Source organism: Melanostigma gelatinosum (genome assembly GCF_949748355.1).
Source record: "Melanostigma gelatinosum genome assembly, chromosome: 16".
In the NCBI taxonomy this organism is placed as follows: Eukaryota; Metazoa; Chordata; class Actinopteri; order Perciformes; family Zoarcidae; genus Melanostigma; species Melanostigma gelatinosum.
Genome location: NC_136649.1, coordinates 15,479,487 through 15,496,145, shown reverse-complemented (window position 1 = coordinate 15,496,145; position 16,659 = coordinate 15,479,487). Strand labels below are relative to the sequence as shown.

General features: G+C 43.5%; 2 protein-coding genes across 2 annotated transcripts; one reads left to right on the top strand and one right to left on the bottom strand.

Annotated features, from left to right (window-relative positions):
* Nucleotides 1-2,030: 2,030 nt before the first annotated feature.
* On the bottom strand, nucleotides 2,031-4,280 carry rsad2 (radical S-adenosyl methionine domain containing 2; the record flags this gene model as incomplete). Its single annotated transcript, XM_079286315.1, has 6 exons — nucleotides 2,031-2,510; nucleotides 2,658-2,690; nucleotides 3,122-3,271; nucleotides 3,364-3,593; nucleotides 3,736-3,897; nucleotides 3,977-4,280. The coding sequence occupies 6 exons, from the start codon at nucleotides 4,278-4,280 to the stop codon at nucleotides 2,346-2,348; spliced, it is 1,044 nt and encodes a 347-aa protein (XP_079142441.1). The 3' UTR covers nucleotides 2,031-2,345.
* A 666-nt stretch (nucleotides 4,281-4,946) lies between these two features.
* On the top strand, nucleotides 4,947-9,231 carry cmpk2 (cytidine monophosphate (UMP-CMP) kinase 2, mitochondrial). Its single transcript, XM_079287335.1, has 5 exons — nucleotides 4,947-5,722; nucleotides 6,008-6,122; nucleotides 6,521-6,722; nucleotides 6,927-7,160; nucleotides 8,636-9,231. Exons 1-5 carry the CDS (start codon nucleotides 5,132-5,134, stop codon nucleotides 8,754-8,756), a joined length of 1,263 nt encoding a protein of 420 aa, XP_079143461.1. The 5' UTR covers nucleotides 4,947-5,131; the 3' UTR covers nucleotides 8,757-9,231.
* The last annotated feature ends 7,428 nt before the right edge of the window (nucleotides 9,232-16,659 follow it).

Genomic DNA, 16,659 nt, shown 5'->3' with positions numbered 1-16,659 from the left:
GTCCACCTTTTATCATGTAGACAATTAAAAGAATATTGCTACATGATTTGAATTTCCCTATGAAATGTCCATTTACCAACAGAAGGAAAAGTAGAACAATTTGAATGTACTTTGTATTTGAGCAGCTGTAGTCTACCAGGTTTGAGCATGTAGAGACCTGTCCTTTATAGAGTGGTCTCGTGTGACGTCACAGTTTAGCTGTCGGCCATGTTGGAGTACACACAAAGCCACTGGCATGCACGGCTGAGTCGCATAACCTATCGGTGGTGAACTTTTGTGCTGTCTTTGGTTGTGGCAGCAAAGCTGATAGACAAGAAATCATTCTTTCGTTTGCCAGCGGTCTTTACACATCAAGGAAATGACACGAAGGAGCTATCCAAGCGACGTCGCGAGAAATGGCTGTCACGCATCTCTCGAGATATAAAGGAATGGAATTTGGCGTACACTAGAGTATGTGCGGATCACTTTATAAGTGGTCAGTGATTTTATTTACTAATTCGTTTGTGAACAGTATTTAATAAAGGAAATATAAATTAAACTTGGACATGAGAAGGTTACCGAAGCTTCATCGGCCCGTGACAGCAGTCGGTACCAGAGACGTGTCGAGCGTGTACAACAGGCGAAACACAGAGATGCAGCCTCAGCTTTGCTTGATATGAGTTTAACGTCAGATTATTTATATATATATATATATATATATATATATATATATAAATATGTGTGTGTGTGGGAGGGGGGGATGAAGTTAGGGGTTAGTTTAAAGTGAATTCCTACACACACGCACACAATGACGTGCATGTACAATGTACACAAACACACGTGTCTGTTTGCACTGAGTAAACATTGAATATTGCTAAATATCTGACCAGATCTGTATATATTTACTCTTCCAATGACGAGATGAGAATTCTCGACGACCGTTGCTTTGACGTCTCGGACCCATCCACTGACAAACTGATTATAAGCGTCGAGCCCTTTGTAGCACTCCAACTCGTCTTTTGTGTGAGGATTGGGGGTGTTCACGAGATACGTGTAGATGTTGGCGTAGTTTACCGATGGAAGATAAGTAGGATCGGCACTGAAACGATCTGCACTCATCGTATAGGGATCCAAGTTACCAATAACCTTCAATTTGGCCAGGTAGCGAACCTTTGATGCACTATCCAGTGATTCAAAGTATGGTATTTTCGCCGCACTTCCTTGTTTACTCGCCGCCATGTAGGATCTGTATGTACTGTAATGATAAAAAATGTTTTAACCTCCTCATCATATTTTCTGTGAGATATGTTGCTGTTAGGAAGTTCATTTGTCTGGATGTCTGAACACATTGACCTATGTGGTCTAGTACAAAGGTCACTTTTCTATCTTGGTCGGGACAAACAACCGACGTGTTCTTTCTCTAATCAACTGCTTCTTGTTAGACCAAACATTTCTGCCTTAGTCTCCGGTGTGTTATCTGTCTCCTCTGTGCCGGCCGGTATAAATACCTTGTTTTGATTCTGCGTCTCCAGAGCATATTCACAGTTCACTGCAATACGTGGTTGTGTTTGTGTTCTCTGTTTGCAAACATTAAATTGACTTTTTGAAACTTTGATCATTCATCAAGACTCTGTTTTTATGTTAAACACTTTGGATAAAACCAACTTCACTCCTAAACTTTGAAAAGAAATATTCCACAACAGTACTCCAACATGGCGGACAGACCTCGTAACTAAGGAGATCGTGACGTCGGCGAGACCACTCTATAACAGGACAGACCAGTCTGCTCAGCAGGGTAGACAAGTTCTTCAGGATTGGTTTAAAATGCCTTTCATTTGTCAGCCATGACGTCTGTTTGACATCCTTCACTGTACATGAGTCATCCTTCACTGTACATGAGTCATCCTTCACTGTACATGAGTGACTGGTTTCTGCTTAACTAGTTAGTTGAAATGTTACAAAAAAAATAGTTCATGAGCAATATGTAGCTATAATGACGATGTTTAACCAATTCAGACCTTTAGACTGGCCTTTAATTGACCATAATGGAAGAGAACTATTTTTTACGAGAATTTAGGATGCTACCGCCGACCAAAATAAAACGAAATAAAACCCTTTATAGAATTATTTTCATCATAAATATATTTATTACAATTATATTTACTCACACAAGTATCTACAGTGTAATGAAATAATATGGTATATATATATACAACAATATAGATCTATATATTTATCAAAACAGAACGCGAGAATTTAACACTTTTTTTCTCCAAACATAAGCAGTGCAGTGAGTTTTAAAAGTAACACGTATACAGACAAAAACAACAAACGCAATTATGACTCAGCAAACGAAAATCGTATTTTCACCACTCCAGCTTCATGTCGGCTTTGCTCCACACATATTTCCCTCCTCTTTTCAGAAACATCTTTTCATCAAAGCCACTAAAGCAAATGGCCTCCCTCACACCAACATCAAGGATGGACTTGGACGGGTCCTTCCGTCCCTCTCGGCAGTCCAGGAAACGCATCTGAAACATGAAGAAAGAGTAAATCAGCTGTATGATTAAATGCTCATCAAATGTGGTCAGTGATCGAACAATTAGAAGGCAAAGAATACAAATCAGCAATCCTAAGGGGAGTGTGTCCGGTCCATAAACAATATACCGTGTACTTACATATTCATCCAGGATCAGGTAGGAATTCCTCATCTGTGAAGACAAAGACAACCACAAACTTCAGTTATGTTCGGGCCTGGCTTTGTAAACTGATGTACACTGTGTGGTGGATATATTTGGATGATCGCAAATGCATTTAGCCAAAAGCAGTTTTGTTTATTTTGCCATTTACATGCCGGTTTTGTAAAATCAGAGAGGAAGATGGCAGAGTGATCAGGGCAGGAGGTCCTAAGAATTATGAATTTACATTTTTTTTAACTATCTTTTATCTATAATTTGATATCAATGATCATAGCATTATTTTGATATCAATGTACCATTCAATATCACGCTTCATTTCCACTCGTTCATTAAAATGTGACAGAGTTTTGGAGAGATTTGACTTGCTGCCAGTCTTTTAGAGATGTCACCTTCAGTTTGTGCATGTATACAAATAAACAGTCACATTGACAACAATCTCATACCTTCTCATTGGACTCAGGAACAAGGCAGGGGACGCTGCTGTGTCTTTCCAGAAACTCCTGAAACAGCTGCTCGCTGATGACGAACCTCTCTGCCTCTCTCAGGGCTTGATCTCCTGCATTTTCCCCGTCAATCAGCAGACATTGGAATACCTGAGCACAGGACGTCCAGACACAAAAGGTGAGTATGTGTGCCAAGATGTCACACACGCAAACGTACACGCTCTCTCCCTTTCCGTCGTTACCTTCCAGCGGACCGGGTTAAGCTGGAGGATGTTCTCCGTCATGTCTTCGTCCACGTTGAAGGTGTTGATGACTGAGTTGATTTTGAACGCCACTTTGTACTGCTGGCACCAGCTGCGAATCTTGTGGAGGTTGTCAACGTGGCTCTTCTTCCCCTGAGCTCTGCCAATCAGCTGGTTGGTTGGCTCATCAAAACTGTCACAGGAGATGGCCAGGATGTCCAGATCGTCACCTGGTGGCGGGAGAGAGAGGGAGAGAGGGAGAGAGAGAGAGAGAATCATTTTTAGGATCATGCTATAAATTTTGCATTGGTGCCAAATGCATTTTTTCTTCTTCATCTAAAAATGTAATATTAAGTTAAGAGTTCTTCTTACCGTATTTCTGGAACCATTTTTCTTTGATCATGCTCCCGTTGCTGACGATGCTGACACTCGGCAGCTGGAGGTCCTGTTTGCAGTACTGAACTAATTTCCCTAGAAAATCCCCTTTCTCGTGCAAGAAAGGCTCTCCTCCAGAGAAGTTGATCTTCTCCATGCCTAACAAACAGAGCGATGAGTTTAACTGTATGCCAGAGGTTTGACACCACACAGAGTACTAATAATCTGTCCAATTTACCTGATTCCTTCAGGAGTTTGAGGCCCTTCTTGGCTTCATCCAGAGGCAGGACGAAGGATGTCTTTGCAGTGTGGAAGCAGAATCCACATTTGTAATTACACTTGCGTGTAAAATGATAGTTGACACTCGTTGGAGTCGTCGCATTTTGGTCTTGCCCTTGGTCCACTTTTCCGTCAACAGGAGCAGCGGATGATATTGTTCCCCAACACACTTTTGAAAAGACGCTCTGAAAGATGAAGCGCAGGGTGTCGATGCAGAGCTGCAGCAGCAGCATCGGAGACGCGACCACAGAGGAGAGTTGCATCTTCAAACCGGCCGTGTGTCACACCTTGTGGCTGTTGACGCTTTCTTATAGTATGCAGGCCAACCCTCATCAACAGAGAAGGACGCTCGATCCGCTGAGCGACTCATTTCAGTTTACAAAGAGTCGAAAACGAAAGCTGGGGGGGGGGGGCGATGACGTGCAGTGATAACAATTTTGCACTACAGGCGAGAGAGTGCGCCCCTTATCATACAATGTAGCCATTGTGCAACAATGATAAGAGTCAGGACCTTCATGTCTTGTAGGATGTTTGCTATTATTTGGATTTAAGCGATATTGTATGCTGTTAAACATAATGGCGCAGTTGTAGTAAAGCTTTTGGTGACTTTTAAAACAGGAGCAGTTCAATGCAAGTTTGTAAAGGGGATGCCTGCTGACGGTCTTTCAATTATTTCATGGCTGAGTCTGCATGTTTGTCTTTAGTCTGGCATAATATATTAAATACTCTCCATTTATTGTATTCTAACATCTAAGATGTATCAGCCCTGGGTCCCATAATGCCCCACCTGAGGAAGTGAGCACCTGAAGGATGTCAAATTGACACCAATACTGTGACACAACCAGCGACTGTTTAGCCTACTTCTGGTAAACACAACTTAGAGCCACGGGCAGTGTTTCTCAACTTGCACCACCCATCTGACAGCGGAGGCAATGTTTCATTTTCGCCGTAAAGCGCAGTGACTTTCGTTTTCGCCGTAAAGCGCAGTGACTTTCGTTTTCACCGTAAAGCGCAGTGACTTTTGTTTTCCCTGCAGCGGGTTTATCTCGCGCCTCGTAGTCGTTCGGCTGTCCCAGATTGGAAACCGATCAACAGGCTACATCCGGAGAAAGAAATGGCACGGCGCACTATGTCCCTTATTCCTCAGTGGTCCTCTCGTGTTTTTTCAGTGGAGCTGAATGGCGCACCCTTCTACTTTTCAACTCGAGAGCAGCACCGGGGAGAAGAAGTGCCACGGGTGTTCAGAGAAGTGCAGAACTACGCGAGGCTTTACTCCCTCCTTGTCTGCAGCAGCGACAAAATCAGACGTGCCAAGTTTTACGCGGAGCTGAAAGACAAATTGTTGCGAGAGTTGCCTCCAGAGTGCCATTTGTCTCCCATGTCCTCATTTCTGCCAAATGTCAAGGGTTCTCTCTTACAGGGGTACTTTTTGAAAGATAATTCAGAGAGTTCATCCCCGACAGAGCGACTTTTGAGAGATTTATCACAGCGTGATCCGGTGTTTGTGTGTTCATACTTGAAATGTGAGGACGGTCAACTGTGGACTCAGCACCTGTGGCCTCACGCAGACAGCCCAACGATGGACATGTCAAAGGATTCCTGTGTGGTACCCTCAGAAGCGCCAGAACATCACCCATCAACACTCAACATCATCAACTCCGATGTTTTCTACACTTTTGAGGAGGCCTACGAAGTTCTAGAAAAGGTTATTATCGTCTCATTGTGATGTGACCTGCCTGTTCTACAATCATAAAAACAAACTGTAGAGATATTGCCTCGCTTGCAAGATATGGCAAAGTGGCGCGCTCTTGTGGTAGAAGAAGATATAGCAGTGTGGCCCAAAGAGGCTCTTAATGCTTCCATTTATCGAGCAGTGCCAGGTGGCCCACAGTAGTGTGTGTGTGTGTGTGTGTGTGTTCATGCGCACCACAGTCTATGACTCCCTCCTGCCTCCTCTCACAGCAGCAAACTGATTTTGTCTGTTCTGCAGTGCGGTGACATCATCCCAGAGGCGATGTCTGTGCTGGAGCTGCTGCCCAGCAGAGCGGAGGCCAGACGTAAACCAGACTTCCCCGTTATTGTCATAGAGGGCCTGGATGCCACAGGTTAATGCCATTACCTCATAAATAAATATGGGATCAGTTTGATGTATAGATGTCTCGCTGTGATTGCCAGTTGTTCTCTGCTTAAGCCATTATCTGCCAGTGAGCTTCGCCTAATGGAATATCATGTATCATGACCTCAGGAAAGTTACAGCACTGTGAAAATGGTTTATTGAAGAGCTAGCTCATCTAATACGCTTTGCAAACCCCATGAAACCTCAACCATGTAGCGCAGGTAGGATGGGAGTTTTAACTTCTCAAGAGTCGCTTCAGTCCTTTATTACATTTCCAAAAGAAAGATGTCATGAATTCTACTTTTTGTTTTCTGAAAACTCTCCCAGTCTTTGTGTTTATTCTTTGCATTCTATTGATTCTTTCCTCCCTCCCTCTCCCCATCACAGGTAAAACCACTCTGACTGAGTCTCTGAGGGACGCTCTAGGGACCTCTCTTTTACGGTCCCCTCCCCAGTGCCTGTCCCCCATGAGGGCCTGCTTTGATCGGGAGCCGCCCCTCATCCGCAGGGCCTTCTATGCTCTGGGGAACTACATCACAGCTGAACAAATAGGCCAGGAGGCCATGAAGACGCCTGTCATCGTTGACAGGTAAAGACAGCAGAGATGTCGCAGGTGTTGTGACGTTTGCCTGTTGTGTGACCTGCTTTGAGACAGAGGGGACAATAGATACATTCCACTGAGATCTAGACCTACAATTCACCGTTAAACATGGCCGACTCCACCTGCGAGTTACCTGATCATCCATCGACCCATCGCTCACCTTTCAATCCGCCATCTATTATCTGTCCCTAGATTCTGGCACAGCACCGCAGCGTACGCCATTGCCACAGCAGTGAGCGGTCAAGTGTGCAACCTTCCAGCAGAGGGTTCGGAGGTTTACCGTTGGCCCAGTGACCTGCTCCAGCCCAGCCTTGTGGTCGTACTCACCCTGGACCCGGAGGAGAGGAAGAGGAGACTGAGGAACAGAGGTCAAGGAAAGACGGTAGAGGAGCAAGAGCTGGACCACAACCAGCTTTTCAGACTCAAGTAAGACATTTGAAAACGTATGTGTCGGATACACACATGTTTGAGTCATTTAAAATACGGGGTAGGGCTAATTATTTACATTGTCTGCTGAATCTACTAATTGCTTATTTAATTCATCGATGAATTGTTTTTTTACAAAATCAGACAATTGTGAAAAGTTCCCATCACAATTTCCTAAAAGCCTGTTGTGATGTCTTCAAGTTGCTTGTTATGTGCAACCAACAGTCCAAAACCTAGAGGTACTCAATTTACAGTCATACAAAACAGAGGGGAAAAAAGCTCTGTTTTGAGAGAAAGACCACATTTTTGTTTGAGGTCTTATTATCGAAATAGCGTTTCATTTAATCGACTCATCATTAAATCACAAATACTGGGATTCATTTTCCTAAAGCAAGTGAAAGAACAATAAAGTAGTTTCTAAAGATTCCTTAAGTTGGCACAATGTTTATACCACCAGAGTTACCATCAAATGCCTCTTTAGAAAATTCCGGGAGCGAGTGAAATTGCACTCAAACAACTATTTCATCAAAATGTTCCACCTGTTTTTAGAAAAACAAGTTTTAAGACTGAAATTTACTCGACCATAAAAAGTAAAAGCCTAAATCAGTTGATACAATGAAAGTTATTTCGCAGTCACACAATAAACCCTTATTGTCGGTGTCTTTGAGATTGCATTCTAGACACACTATTAATCTGACTGAGGTCCAGTATGGTAGTACTACTGTATGTTACACAGAGTGGGTAATGACAGACAGAGAGAGGAACCCCCCCCCCCCCCACAGTAGACACACTTAGCAGTGTGACATGTGTGGACAAATGTTCTACAGTCTGTGATGAAAAAAAGTTCCCTGTGAGTGCGAAAACATTGAAACCACAGATGGGGCTCCAAACCGTCTTCCACGTTCCACTGAGTCAGGTCAGCTCAGTCTTAGTCTGATCCATCAAACACTTACCAATCAATTGCTGTCCCGTGGGGGAAGCATCTGATGAGAAAGAACAGGTGATTAGTTGCTGAGCTGTTGTGCTCCATTAAGCTGGTCCAAACTCGCAAGGCACTGCCTGCCCGGATAGTCGCTTCGCCGACAGGTCGATGGCTACTTTCATTCATCCTCGATCCTGACATAATGGCCTTTCCACACGGGACAGCCAGATGTTGGGCCAGCAGAATTAGAAAATGGTGGGAGTTGACTGTCTGCCGCTGAGAGAGCGAGAGATTCTGCAGACTTGGTCAATCATTATCACAAGGACTATTCTTCATTTGTCTCAGGACATGGCTGCGCTCCGAGCCATCTGTGATGTTTCGCAAACCAAAAGTTTCTCACATGTTGTGCATTTCATCACTCAATGTTCACCAAAACTGTAAGCAGTGAAAATACTGAAAACAGGATTATTCAGTGTCATGTAAAGTGCCATTTGCTGTGTTTATATGCGTATTCTCGTCACTTGTTGACTACGGTGTTTGTGTGTGTCTGCAGAGTGGAGACGGCTTACCAGAGGATCAGTGGGCCAGCATTTGTCACCGTGGATGCTAGTCCTTCTGCAGACCAAGTGCTCCAGCAAGTGCTGCTTTTAATTAGGGGCAAATGCCACTTGTAAACAGTTTTCCATCTCTCCATGCTGTCGGCCAAGCATCAAGTGGGCGCAGTACCTCCTTTCACCAATGGGTGCCAGTAAGGTGTTGTGAATGCACCAGGAGGTGGAATTGTGGCCAGATTGTGGAGTGTGGAGAAGAGATTGTTTTCAGAATGAGTAAAGGTTGAATGGCCAGGGGCCAGAACTGCATGCTACAATCAGAAATACATATTCATGTAGACACACACATGCACGCACTGATATTGGCACACACACACACAAAACTATCGTCAAGAAGTGTGCACTTACAGTAACCACCGTTGTGACCTCTCAGAAATGAGACACAGTGTAGCCTTATTGACTATCACTTGTATTTGGACCGACGCGGAGGAAATGGATGGTAACATTTAGCGCCACTGAGTTCGATTTCATTTCAGCACACAAACCAATCTCAGAATATATACGTTCAGATCAAATGTTTCAAATTAAAAGAAAATAAAACCAAGTATCTGTGTGGGGGTCTCTCCTTGAGTTAGCATGACTTACATAAGAAGAATATATAAAATGTATGTGCTTACATTGATGACACATTTACCAAGAGTATATACTGTAACTCAAATAAATATATCGGGAGGAAGTGTATATTTGGCCGATGTGATGGGAAGATTAATTGGAGGTGTTAGTAATTATGAGCTTGGCAAAGCTGCGGGCTGGAGAAGACAGAGTGACCCATCTCTTTTACTGTGACGCATCAGCAGAGCGCCAACCACTGCAGACCCTATTCATATGGCAATTAATGGAGCGCTGTATATCAATGTCATTCCAGTGCTCCCCCACATAAGTGCACGGTTTACTCCGACTACCAATTACGGCAATCCAATGTTTTACTGAGTGAAGAGGTGCCGTGGATGCAAATCATAGCATCACATGTAATCACATCAACTAAAATAAGGTGTCATTATGTTTATGGTGTATGGATTCCAACATGAGGTAAGTATCTCAGAAGGGTTTATTGAATTCATAGGCCCTCAGCTGCCTGGTGACCATGGATGTGCTGTATGACACAATATGAATGTAGCCCAGAGCTGTGTGGAATTTTGATTGCCATTAACACAGTAGCCTCTCTTCTCAAGAGAGTCCAACATGTATGAAGCAGGAGAGCAAAGCAATTAGGCAATACATCACACCTGAATGCAAAGCTGTGTGTGCCTGTGGTGTCAGCCATATTTCCATGTCAGATGTTATGCTTTGCTGTTCTTGGCGACACAAAGTGAATGGCGATATCATGCCATGACTGCCCCTAAACACGACTGTAATATGGTGTTAATGGCCCATAATCACAGCACATTGCACATGCACTGAAATGATTCTCTTTGCGTGTCCATATTGAAACATTCAGGAGTTTGTTTTGTCAGATAGCCAGAATATACTCAGGGATATTAACAATGACAACAACTCTCACATCGAATATTCGTGTTTTCGAAGTTGCAATCTGCTTCAAATCTGTGACCTCAAACCTGAAGTTGCAAGATAAAAGTCCGAACCACATTAATGGGAACAAAAAGATCTGTCAGGAGGAGCTCAGCCTTACACACAAATATACAGTACACTTACACTATACACGGCACACACACACCTTGCCCTGTATGGGGCCACTTTGCACTACACTCCTTCACTTCAATATTTCATCTGCATAACAGAGAAGGAGCAGCAGAGAGGAGGAAAGCCCTCCATGAAATAATTAAAGATCCAGCAGGGATGCAGCAGCACAGCAGCCGCCGTCCCATCCTAAGTAATAGATCAAATGAAAGCTGTCCCTCACATCATTAATAATGAGTGTGGAGACTGAGGGGGTCGGGGTGGAAGGGAGGGCATTGTGCTGGTGTAGGTTGGGGGAGGGAGAGAGGGCATCGGGGAAGAGCACAAGGTGTGTTTATGTATGCGTGTGTGTTAGGAGTGTGGTCGGTGGGGGGGGGGGGGGGGGGGGGGGGGGGTTTGAATCGTAGTCTAGTCCCTTGGCAAAGACCCCAATGGGCCTCACTTGGCAGGCACATGAAGCGGCATGGCAAGAGGAGTCATGCATATGATCTGGCACCAAGTGTTTGCCAAACTCTAAAGACCCATACAGCAATATCTATATACACCCCTTGTCAAATAAACAACATTTTACACAGTGAATACGCAGGTTAGCAGGGGCTAATAGTGCTCCCTTCAATCAGTGGGGCCTTAGCGCAGTAGCTGGATATGATCGTGTATTTTGGGAGAGCTGAGTAGAGACAGGCAGGGATGGGCTGTCTGCATTGGGGGAGGGGGGATAAAAGAGGGGAAGAGGAGCCGAGGGGAAGGCTGGAAGAGGAGGAGAGGATGGTGGATAGATGAGGGAGAGGGGGGGGCAGGCAAGAGTGAAGGGAGATGCTGCGGATGCTCGTCTGTGAGCTCAAGTCCCTCCAGATTCCTCCAGTTGGCAGGTACAACGTATTTCCCAAACACTATCCTCACCCCCCAAATACAGTATGTAGCATTTCCCAAGCAGCTTCAAATACCATCTGAGGTCTTTCCTAAATATTCACCCACCTCCTGAACATCCTAACAACTGGCAGGGTTGGTGTGTGAAGGCATTACACCAAATTGGATCAGAAAAATCTGATTAAAACAGAGTGAGTGCAAAAACACAATTCCCAAATATGTTAAGAAGGGCATTTAGAACCCACGTTTAAAATAGCCTTCTCAAGTAACCCCATATGTTGAAGGCTTTTAAACAAGACTGAGTGGATACAATCAGATTATATTGAGGTTGAGTTATCCAACAGACTAAATGAAAGTACATGATCACAATTACAATTTCTCACCCTTCTTGACCCGCACTCACACCAAAATGTTGTCCAACTAGCCCGATCTTCTCTACAATCTCATTCCCTCTCACACACACTTCCATAGGTGCACACATAAACACACCACATGCATGCACAGCCCTACCACCTCCCTCTGAACACAGCAGGAGGTAGCAGACACCACAATACCTATTTCTCTGTGAATGACGGGTTGTGGGATGTAAAAACACGACGAGTGTAGGAGTTGAACTGATCGGTGGTGAAATGTTTGTCAAAAAGCATACAGCAAAGCTCAGAATGGGGCGGAAAAGGCAAAAGCGAGGCAGAGATGGGGGGGAATTACTTCGTTCAGAGAAAAAATAAATAAAGTTTTGAAAATATCCCATCAAAAAGATGTACAATTCAACAGCTTTTCATCATCACGCTCACCCTTTGTCATGGTGTGTGAATACTTATGTGCAGGGGTAAAGACAGCATCTCTGTCGATAGGTGCAGGTATTAGGCACAGCGGGCTGTATATTCAGGATGCCATTATGTATTCAGGTTGTGCTTATTTCCTGATGTTTTTCGGGGGATAGGTGCTGTATAGTCTGTGATGATTGCATGAAACCTCACCGGTTTTGCCTGGCGGCTGTTGGGGAGGCCTCACCAGGAACGGTTAAATATTTAAACACCGCTGTGAGATCTCATTAAAAACGGCACATCAGCCCCCATAAGGCCCCTACAGCACTCCCTCGCACACTCCCCGAAAACCCAGTTAGAACTCGGTGGAGTGTGACAAAACAGTTATTGTCTATTTACTGTGGAGAACTTGTGATAAATCATCATATCCTGTCAAACAAGGCAGCTGGCAGTAGTGTTGACAAGTGGTAAGTCGTCATATGAGGGAAGAAAATGATTGAGAATTCAGTTCTGTTTTGACAGCTGCAAACACGCAGAAATGTGCCAAAAACAAAACAACATGACAGCTAGACCAGACTAATATTTCCATAACACACATATGAAACAAGGCAGAGAACAAACTTTGGCTCTCTGGAGTCTTCTTGCCTTCTCACAAAATCTGGGCAATTAATTCCAACTCCATTGTTTGGGGCTTCCCTATTTTTAGCCTGGCTGCCCTCTCAAATAAATTGATTTCCTGTGGCGAACTTGGAATGTTCCTTGTGTGCCATGTTTTGTTTTTTTCCTCCTCCTCCAAACACACAAATACCGTCGTCCTTCCCCCAGAGGAATAAATCAAAGGCAACACTGCCAAGTTCTATGCAGCTGTGTGTGTGCATCTCTTTTTATACTTGAGAATGGTTTATTGTTGTTTCAGTTCCATTAATGCTTGAGCATGTCTCCTACGTCGTCTGGCATCAGCAGACAGCCGAGAAGCTATACTTGCTTGACAGGCAAGTGGCCGACTGACTCTCAAAATACCTCAACTGAGTGACTCCCTCCCTCTCTCTGTCTCTGGTCTTAAGTCTTTGATTCGATCTCTGAGACACAGAGGTCTGTTTTTTTGTGGTCTCTACCGCAGAACTAATGGCTGGGTCAAAACAGACTAAGCCCTCAGATCGCAAGGAGATATTTAAACACACAGCACTACACACAAATAAAAGTCGAGCGACTTGATCCTGGATCGTTGTAATGGTGTCGGGGGAGCCCCTGGTCTTTGATGAGCACTACTGAAGACAGATGCAGAGCGGTTGGGGGAAGCTGCAGTTGCAGGGAGAGAAGGAATTACAATGCAGACTGACAAAGAACGTGAGGAATATGAATCATGAAGCAGAGCAAATGTTTGCTCAACTTCAGCGGGACAACTCTTTAAATGTGCACCACGTACTGTCATATATCAAATTACTTTTTCATTTGAATGCTGTTAACTCAGTGCACCGAATGCTTGCTGAAGCTGAGGGCGTATTGTACAATTCACGAGTGCATTTTCTTAAAGCAGATGACCAGGGATTTGGTGTGGCTTACGTTTCAATTTTCGGTTGTCACAGACTGCCGTGCGAGAGGTAAAGGATTGTAAAGAAGGCCTTTGGGATGTGAAAACAGATAGTGACAGAGAGAGAAGAGGCGTGAGAGGGGCAGAGAGACACAAATGAGAGAAACATACCACTCGATCCCAATTCCTTATCCCGACGAAGCCATCTGAATCCCCCTACACCCATTTAGCTTGCTCACTCTATGGCTCTCCTGTGAGAGAGACCAGGCATTTGCCTACTTTACAGTCTTCTCACTGCACTTCAGACAATTTTGAGTTTATAGCCGCTCATCTCCATAATCAACACCATATACCCAGCAGCCTACAGGGACTGCGAGCTAGCAGAGGGAAAGGATTCACACTGGCTTTAGCTCCCAACTCTTCCCACAAGTCACTCCTCCTAATGTCCAAATAGAGTTTAGCGAGCAGTCCTCAGGGCCTGGTATATATTAGGGGTGGGGGGAAAAATCGGTACAGCATAGTATCGCAATATTTTGCGTGGCGATATTATATCGATACACGGACGCCAAGTATCCACTAGATGGTGCTGAGTTGTTTTCTGGTGAGGTCAGCAGAGGTGCCGGGTCTGCGTGCGTGATTGGTAGGAAGTTGGTCGAAACAAAGATGGAGACATCAGAGGAAGAACTCAGATAAAACATGTTGTTGACACAGTTTTCCTTTGGGGACATAATTTGAAGTTGAAAAAAGTAATAAATCGCAATATATGTTATCACAAGACTCAGAATATCGCAGTATCGTGAAAGTATCGTGATAATATCGAAGTACCGCGATAATATCGAAGTATCGTGATAATACCGAAGTATCATGATAATACCGAAGTACCATGATAATATCGAAGTATCGTGATAATACCGAAGTATCGTGATAATACCGAAGTATCATGATAATATCGAAGTGCAGCGATAATATCGAAGTATCATGATAATACCGAAGTATCATGATAATACCGAAGTATCGTGATAATATCGAAGTATCGTGATAATACCGAAGTATCGTGATAATACCGAAGTATCGTGATAATACCAAAGTATCGTGATAATATCGAAGTATCGTGATAATACCGAAGTATCGTGATAATACCGAAGTATCGTGATAATATCGAAGTATCATGATAATATCAAAGTATCGTGATAATATCGAAGTATCGTGATAATACCGAAGTATCGTGATAATACCGAAGTATCGTGATAATACCGAAGTATCGTGATAATACCGAAGTATCGTGATAATACCGAAGTATCGTGATAATATCGAAGTATCGTGATAATACCGAAGTATCGTGATAATATCGAAGTATCGTGATAATATCGAAGTATCATGATAATACCGAAGTATCATGATAATATCGAAGTATCGTGATAATATCGAAGTATCGTGATAATATCGAAGTATCGCGATAATATCGGAGTATCGCGATAATATCGAAGTATCGCGATAATATCGTATCGCGAGATCTCTGCCGATCCCCACCCCTATAATACATATGTTACTTACTTTGAAGCACTATGTCCCTCTCTGATCAAATGTAGGTACCAAGCCTTTGGTCAACCATGTGTAGAATATGATATGGAGGATGGATGTTATTGTTAAAGCTTTCAGTGTTTTCTACATCTTTCTCTTTATTTAACAGTTTGAGCCTTCGGTGATGTACAGTGCCATGACAGAAACATAAGAAACCTCACTTTTAGGAAACAAGACTTCAGATACAGAAACAGTTCCACACAGGTAAACCCTGCTGTAAAGAGGTGAACTAAAACTGCACCAGTGACACAAAAAGAAGAAAAGAAAAAACATCGTGCCTTCCAAACACCCTCTACAGAGCCAAGTGATGATGTAGCTGGCTCGAGCTTGGCTGGAGCAGTTATCCATCTCACCCTGTGCTGCCAGCTGTCAGAGTACACAGCTCCAGCTAGCCGCCAGTGGCAGGTGTAATCAATATGGACTCCACAGAGAGTTGCACTACCAGAGGCCAGTCTCCACTCTCTAACCCATCTCTGTCTCTCCAGGGGAAACAGTCGGCAGGCGGGCAGGGAGAGTACGTTTGATGTCTCCTCCGGGCCAAGATGGAGCGACCTACTCTAGCGCTGTAGTAGGGAGATGATTAACGCTGCCTATCAGATGCACCATCATGTTTGAGGTGGGTTGAGCTTCTCAAAAAAATGTGTCTTGTTAGAAATACGATAGGAAACAACTTACTTCCTCACTTAGCGTCTATAAAGAACAGTCAAGCTAAAGCATGGGTTGATTTAGTCAAAGACGTAGATATATTTTTTAACACATATTAAGTGGGGGGGCGGGGGTCTGGGTGGAATCTATGTAATCTATGTAAAGGAAATTTTTATTTAGACACCAGGTGACTATTCAAAATATAGAAATATAATGAAATAAATTGCAATAAGACTCTGTATTGCAATGAAACCCTGGTTCCACCACAGGGCCACCGGAGCAGAAGTTTACTTTGACAACATTGTTATCATCCTCACCTAAAAAGAAACCAAACAAAAAAACCCCAAACCAAACATACAACACGACAAACAATGTAACACCATTCCAAACACAGATAAAATGGATTTATTTTCTTCAGGTCATGTCACAGGCAGTAAATATTTTGATGGTTTTAAGTTTGTGCTTGCAGTTAATTTCATAATAAACCTCTCATGCCTGTATACTGTATAGTATAAATGGTAGTAATATATGGTGAAAACAGTATACACTTATTAAAAATGAATGATGCTGTCAAGTTGTGTAGGAGTTTTGAATGATGCATCATTAACACTAATTTGAGAGAGGGACAGGCTGTCTTATAAACACACACACACACACACGCACACACACACACACACACACACACACACACACACACACACACACACACACACACACACACGCACACACACACACACACACACAGTAGCGCCCCTGAAGGTATTCACTTCTCCACCTAAATGAATGTGCTCTCAAAGCAGAGCAATGGAGAAGAATAAACAGTGAATTTAAAATGATCTTTCATTTTAATGACTTGTTGTTGTCTTTAAAAAATCATTTTCTGAAATGTGTTCAGGGGATCTGTGGAGGAGTCAGCTAATTTAAAATAGTGTAGATC